We start from the raw sequence: 7,623 nt of genomic DNA, 5'->3' as shown, positions 1-7,623 counted from the left end.
GCCTTGTTCGGTTTAAAGCAGGGCGTCTAGAAAACTCAGACCCCCCAATTCTGGAAAACTCAGACCCCCTTCAAACTAGAAATCGCAGAAGAAAAAAATGTTGGAAATTCTAACACATTTTTATTGCAGTAAAATATTATACGCCATATTTGTACAGTGTCTGCCTTTTATTATTGCAAGATAACGGGGAAGGTAACATCACTGTTTCCTGTTTTGTCTCATGACACGAACTCGCTCTTTATGAGAATAAATCGACTGATTGGCATTTGTAAATTTGTAAAATATTTTATAAGTATTTAACACTTGAAAAGTCACGGCTCGTGTCATATTTATCCACAGGGCGCCCACACAAACTATGTGACCGTTTGTATTTTGAATTTATAGAGACAATGTATGGGAATATCGAAAATCCTCGTATTATCGTACTAGATTGCGATAGATATTCTCATTTAACATCAAAATAAACGTAGTTTTACCTTAAATGTTGTGTGTTGTCATTCCTGAGGTTGAAGACGGCGATTTTAGCCATTTCGAAGGCGTTGAACGTTCACTCGAGCGTAATAGAAGAGTGAGAAGTTCTCACTCTTCTATTACGCTCGAGTGAACGTTCAACGCCGTACCTTTCGAAATGGCTAAAATCGCCGTCTTCAACCTCAGGAATGACAACACACAACATTTAAGGTAAAACTACGTTTATTTTGATGTTAAATGAGAATATCTATCGCAATCTAGTACGATAATACGAGGATTTTCGATATTCCCATACATTGCCTCTATAAATTCAAAATGGCTTATTGTACTTTGCGAAACGAAATGGAACGAAACGAAATGGAAATATGTAGTTTGCGAAATGGAAATCTGTACTTTGCGAATTAAACAAGTAACAAGTCGAAATTCGTCGTACCGTACAATCCACTGAAATGAACGAGCTTGTGTGATGTCTCTACGTATCTGTTGCTTTCCATGTCCCTTACGCCGGCTTATTGTACTTTGCGAAACGAAATGGAAATCTGTACTTTGCGAAATGGAAATCTGTACTTTGCGAAATAAACAAGTAACAAGTCGAAATTCGCTGTACCGTACAATCCACTGAAATGAACGATCCTTGTGTGATGTTTCTGCGTATCTCTTGTTTTCCATGTCGCTCACGACATCATTGCAGCCGGATATGATACGCTAGCAAGAAAATCTGTTCTTTGCGAAATGAAAAAATGAAAATCTGTACTTTGCAAAATGAATAAATGAAAATCTGTACCTTGCGAAATAAACAAGTAGCAAGTCAAAATTTCGTCGTACCCGTACATACCACTGAATTGAACGATCCTTGTGTGATGTTTCTGTGTATCTATCAGTCTGTTGCTTTACCTATCATCCCAGCCGGATATGTCACGCTAGCAAGACAATCTGTACTTTCCGAAATGAAAAAATGAAAATTTGTACTTTGCGAAATGAATAAATGGAAATCTGTACTTTGCGAGATAAACAAGTAGCAAGTCAAAATTCGTGGTACCCGTACAATCCACTGAATTGAACAATCCTTGTGTGATGTTTCTGTGTATCTATATCTGTTGCTTTCCCTATCGTTTGCGACATCATCTCAGCCGGATATGTCACGCTAGCAAGACAATCTGTACTTTGCGAAATGAAAAAATGAAAATCTGTACTTTGCAAAATGAGGGAAAGCAATAGATTGTCCGGTACGGCTAATTCCGACTTGCTACTTGTTTAAACCGCAAAGTACAGATTGTTATTTATTCACTCCGCAAAGTACAGATTTTCATTTTTTTTTTTTTTTTTTCACATTTCGCAAAGTATAGATTTTCATTTTTTCATTTCGCAAAGTACAGATTTTCTTGCTAGTGTGTCAAATCTGGCTGGGATGATGTCGTAATTATAAGCGACATGGAAATTAGCAACAGATACGCAGAGACATCACACAAGGATCGTTCATTTCAGTGGATTGTACGGTACGACGAATTTCGACTTGTTACTTGTTTATTTCGCAAAGTACAGATTTCCATTTCGCAAAGTACAGATTTCCATTTCGTTTCGTTCCATTTCGTTTCGCAAAGTGCAATAAGCCATTCAAAATACAAACGGTCACATAGTTTGTGTGGGCCCCCTGGGATTTATCAAGTTCAAGTTTCAAGTATTTTGTCTACAGCGACTCACTTGACAAGAAAACTCAGACCCCCTCATTCTGGAAAACTCAGACCCCTTCCGACAATATAAAACTCTGGTAAAGAAATTAACGTGGTTTCTGCTTTTTCTTTATTCTCTCTGTACGTTTAATAATTTTTCTGAGTTTGAAAGGGGTCTGAGTTTTCCAGAATTGGGGGGTCTGAGTTTTCTTGTCAAGTGAGGTGATTGTCGCTGTAGACAATTTGACACGAATCGTGATTTTTTTAAGTGCAAAATATTTTATTATTTTAGAAATTTACAAATGCCAATCAGTCGAGTTATTCTAAAGAGCAAATTCGTGTCATGAGACGAAACAGGAAACAACGTTGTTATCTTTCCCGTTATCTTGCAATAATAAAAGGCAGACACTGTACAAATATTAATATTTCACCACAATGAACATGTATACTGTATTCCAATTTCCAACATTTTTCTCTTTTGAGATTTCTAGTTTGAAGGGGGTCTGAGTTTTCTAGGTCTGAGTTTTCCAGAATTGGGGGGTCTGAGTTTTCTAGGTCTGAGGTCTGAGGTCTGAGTTTTCTAGACACCCGTTTAAAGCAAGTTTTATTGGCAGCGTATGTTATGCAACTGTGTGATTTTTTTACTTTCCTTTATAATAACTGGTTTCGTCTTTAATCATCGTGTGTATTTGGTGATTCAATTCCAGATCGAAGATTAAGCATTAAAAATCCTTATACAATTTTGGATTCCGTGTTTTCTCGATAACCTCTGGGATTTAAAGCAAGTATTATTGCAAGCGTATCTTACGTAACTGTGTGTATTTTTACTTTCCTTTATAATAACTGGTTTGGGTCTGCGAAATCTGCGAGCCAGCGAGCCATGCGAGCACAAAAAATAAAAACAATACGCAAAAATTTATTAAGGTTGAAGACTTCAGTAAAAAAAAATTCAAGAATTCATTCAAGAAAAAAAAAAAAAAAACAGCGCTTCGATCTCCGTGTGTTGGCATCAAGAATGGTAAGTAAATGCGTCATTTCAACAGGTTTGGTCTTTAGTGAATCAGAGCTATCAGAACTCTGTCGGTCAGGGCTGACTGCTGCATGTGGTTGTGTGTGATTTAAAGCAAGTATTATTGCCAGCGTATCTTACGTAACTTTGTCTATTTTAACATTCCTTTATAATAACTGGTTTGGGTCTGCGAAATCTCAGTGCGAGCCAACGAACCATGCGAGCACAAAAAATAAAAACAATACGCAAAAATTTATTAAGGTTGAAGACTTTAGTAAAAAAAAAATTCAAGAATTCATTCAAGAAAAAAAAAAAAAAAAAGAACAGCGCTTCGATCTCCGTGTGTTGGCATCAAGAATGGTAAGTAAATCGCGTCATTTCAACAGGTATGGTCCCCCGCCACCCCCCCCCCCCCCCTCAAAAAAAAAAAAAGAATTTGATAATGCTAACTATAACTCGGTCCGCCTAACGGCCCGAGTAATAAGTCTGCAATTTCAATAGAGCGGATCGGATTAGATTTAGTATTGCTGCTATTGGGAGCGTTCTCAGTTTACAAGTTTTGGTTTTGGATGCGATCTGTTTATGTTAACATGGAATCCTTTAATGAAGTAAGTTTGTTTGATCTTTTTATTTGGTATTCTAAGCTTCATAGTTTCATTTATTCGGTTTAAAGCAAGTAGCATTGCCAGCGTATGTTATGCAACTGTGTGATTTTTTTACTTTCCTTTATAATAACTGGTTTCGTCTTTAATCATCGTGTGTATTTGGTGATTCAATCCCAGATCGAATATTAATCATTAAAGATCCTTATACGATTTTGGATTCCGTGTTTTCTCGATAACCTCAGGGATTTAAAGCAAGTATTATTGCCAGCGTATGTTATGCAACTGTGTTTTTGTTACTTTCCTTTATAATAACTGGTTTGGGTCTGCGAAATCTGCGAGCCAGCGAGCCATGCGAGCACAAAAAATAAAAACACTACGCAAAAATTTATTAAGGTTGAAGACTTCAGTAAAAAAAAAAAAAATTCAAGAATTCATTCGAGGAAAAAAAACACATCGCTTTCATCTCCGTGTGTTGGCATCAAGAATGGTAAGTAAATCGTGTCATTTCAACAGGTTTGGTCTTTAGTGAATCAGAGCTATCAGAACTCTGTCGGTCAGGGCTGACTGCTGCATGTGGTTGTGTGTGATTTAAAGCAAGTATTACTGCCAGCGCATCTTACGTAACTTTGTCTAGTTTTACATTCCTTTATAATAACTGGTTTGGGTCTGCGAAATCTGCGAGCCAGCGAACCATGCGAGCACAAAAAATAAAAACAATACGCAAAAATTTATTAAGGTTGAAGACTTCAGTAAAAAAATTATTCAAGAATTTATTCAAGAAAAAAAAAAAAAGAACAGCGCTTCGATCTCCGTGTGTTGGCATCAAGAATGGTAAGTAAATCGCGTCATTTTAACAGGTTTGGGCCCCCGCCACCCCCCCACCCCCCCCCCCCCCGCCAAAAAAAAAAAGAATTTGATAATGCTAACTATAACTCGGTCCGCCTAACGGCCCGAGTAATTAGTCTGCAATTTCAATAGAGCGGATCGGATTAGATTTAGTATTACTGCTATTGGGAGCGTTTTCAGTTTACAAGTTTTGATTTTGGATGCGATCTGTTTATGTTAACATGGAATCCTTTAATGAAGTAAGTTTGTTTGATCTTTTTATTTGGTATTCTAAGCTTCGTAGTTTCATTTATTCGGTTTAAAGCAAGTATTATTGCCAGCGTATGTTATGCAACTGTGTGATTTTTTTACTTTCCTTTATAATAACTGGTTTCGTCTTTAATCATCGTGTGTATTTGGTGATTCAATCCCAGATCGAATATTAATCATTAAAGATCCGTATACGATTTTGGATTCCGTGTTTTCTCGATAACCTCTGGGATTTAAAGCAAGTATTATTGCCAGCCTATGTTATGCAACTGTGTGTTTTTGTTACTTTCCTTTATAATAACTGGTTTGGGTCTGCGAAATCTGCGAGCCAGCGAGCCATGCGAGTCACAAAAAATAAAAACACTACGCAAAAATTTATTAAGGTTGAAGACTTCAGTAAAAAAAAAAAAAATTCAAGAATTCATTCGAGGAAAAAAAACACATCGCTTTCATCTCCGTGTGTTGGCATCAAGAATGGTAAGTAAATCGTGTCATTTCAACAGGTTTGGTCTTTAGTGAATCAGAGCTATCAGAACTCTGTCGGTCAGGGCTGACTGCTGCATGTGGTTGTGTGTGATTTAAAGCAAGTATTACTGCCAGCGCATCTTACGTAACTTTGTCTAGTTTTACATTCCTTTATAATAACTGGTTTGGGTCTGCGAAATCTGCGAGCCAGCGAACCATGCGAGCACAAAAAATAAAAACAATACGCAAAAATTTATTAAGGTTGAAGACTTCAGTAAAAAAATTATTCAAGAATTTATTCAAGAAAAAAAAAAAAAGAACAGCGCTTCGATCTCCGTGTGTTGGCATCAAGAATGGTAAGTAAATCGCGTCATTTTAACAGGTTTGGGCCCCCGCCACCCCCCCACCCCCCCCCCCCCCGCCAAAAAAAAAAAGAATTTGATAATGCTAACTATAACTCGGTCCGCCTAACGGCCCGAGTAATTAGTCTGCAATTTCAATAGAGCGGATCGGATTAGATTTAGTATTACTGCTATTGGGAGCGTTTTCAGTTTACAAGTTTTGATTTTGGATGCGATCTGTTTATGTTAACATGGAATCCTTTAATGAAGTAAGTTTGTTTGATCTTTTTATTTGGTATTCTAAGCTTCGTAGTTTCATTTATTCGGTTTAAAGCAAGTATTATTGCCAGCGTATGTTATGCAACTGTGTGATTTTTTTACTTTCCTTTATAATAACTGGTTTCGTCTTTAATCATCGTGTGTATTTGGTGATTCAATCCCAGATCGAATATTAATCATTAAAGATCCGTATACGATTTTGGATTCCGTGTTTTCTCGATAACCTCTGGGATTTAAAGCAAGTATTATTGCCAGCCTATGTTATGCAACTGTGTGTTTTTGTTACTTTCCTTTATAATAACTGGTTTGGGTCTGCGAAATCTGCGAGCCAGCGAGCCATGCGAGTCACAAAAAATAAAAACACTACGCAAAAATTTATTAAGGTTGAAGACTTCAGTAAAAAAAAAAAAAATTCAAGAATTCATTCGAGGAAAAAAAAAAGCAGCGCTTTGATCTCGGTGTGTTGGCATCAAGAATGGTAAGTAAATCGCGTCATTTCAACAGGTTTGGTCTTTAGTGAATCAGAGCTATCAGAACTCTGTCGGTCAGGGCTGACTGCTGCATGTGGTTGTGAGGGATTTAAAGCAAGTATTATTGCCAGCGTATCTTACGTAACTTTGTCTATTTTTACATTCCTTTATAATAACTGGTTTGGGTCTGAGAAATCTGCGAGCCAGCGAACCATGCAAGCACAAAAAATAAAAACAATACGCAAAAATTTATTAAGGTTGAAGACTGCAGTAAAAAAATATTCAAGAATTCATTCAAGAGAAAAAAAAAAAAAAAGAACAGCGCTTCGATCTCCGTGTGTTGGCATCAAGAATGGTAAGTAAATCGCGTCATTTTAACAGGTTTGGGCCCCCGCCACCCCCCTCCCCCCCCCTCCCCCCCCCCCAAAAAAAACGAATTTGATAATGCTAACTATAACTCGGTCCGCCTAACGGCCCGAGTAATTAGTCTGCAATTCCAATAGGGCGGATCGGATTAGATTTAGTATTGCTGCTATTGGGAGCGTTTTCAGTTTACAAGTTTTGATTTTGGATGCGATCTGTTTATGTTAACATGGAATCCTTTCATGAAGTAAGTTTGTTTGATCTTTTTATTTGGTATTCTAAGCTTCGTAGTTTCATTTATTCGGTTTAAAGCAAGTATTATTGCCAGCGTATGTTATGCAACTGTGTGATTTTTTTACTTTCCTTTATAATAACTGGTTTCGTCTTTAATCATCGTGTGTATTTGGTGATTCAATTCCAGATCGAATATTAATCATTAAAGATCCGTATTCGATTTTGGATTCCGTGTTTTCTCGATAACCTCTTGGATTTAAAGCAAGTATTATTGCCAGCGTATGTTATGCAACTGTGTGTTTTTGTTACTTTCCTTTATAATAACTGGTTTGGGTCTGCGAAATCTGCGAGCCACAAAAAATAAAAACACTACGCAAAAATTTATTAAGGTTGAAGACTTCAGTAAAAAAAAAAAAAAATCAAGAATTCATTCGAGGAAAAAAAAACAGCGCTTTGATCTCGGTGTGTTGGCATCAAGAATGGTAAGTAAATCGCGTCATTTCAACAGGTTTGGTCTTTAGTGAATCAGAGCTATCAGAACTCTGTCGGTCAGGGCTGACTGCTGCATGTGGTTGTGTGTGATTTAAAGCAAGTATTGTTGCCAGCGTATCTTACGTAACT

The 7,623-nt window shown here is 37.1% G+C and overlaps 1 protein-coding gene across 3 annotated transcripts in view; it reads left to right on the top strand.

The window, feature by feature from the left end:
* Positions 1-3,706: 3,706 nt before the first annotated feature.
* The window catches only part of LOC146485481 (uncharacterized), a 31,562-nt gene continuing 27,645 nt past the window's right edge, over positions 3,707-7,623 (top strand). Inside the window, exon 1 of one of the 3 annotated variants that reach the window (XM_085103441.1) lies at positions 3,707-3,758. In XM_085103441.1, coding sequence (XP_084959567.1) covers positions 3,720-3,758 — 39 coding nt within the window. In that variant the 5' untranslated portion in view covers positions 3,707-3,719. Of the gene's footprint in view, positions 3,759-5,833; positions 5,926-6,898; positions 7,016-7,623 lie in introns of those variants that run through there. The other 2 variants (XM_085103440.1, XM_085103439.1) reach the window with 2 other exon arrangements.

This window comes from Pavona decussata, unplaced genomic scaffold (assembly GCF_977016875.1).
Source record: "Pavona decussata unplaced genomic scaffold, jaPavDecu1.1 SCAFFOLD_26, whole genome shotgun sequence".
Lineage (NCBI taxonomy): Eukaryota > Metazoa > Cnidaria > Anthozoa > Scleractinia > Agariciidae > Pavona > Pavona decussata.
This window is presented reverse-complemented; position numbering and strand designations above follow the sequence as displayed.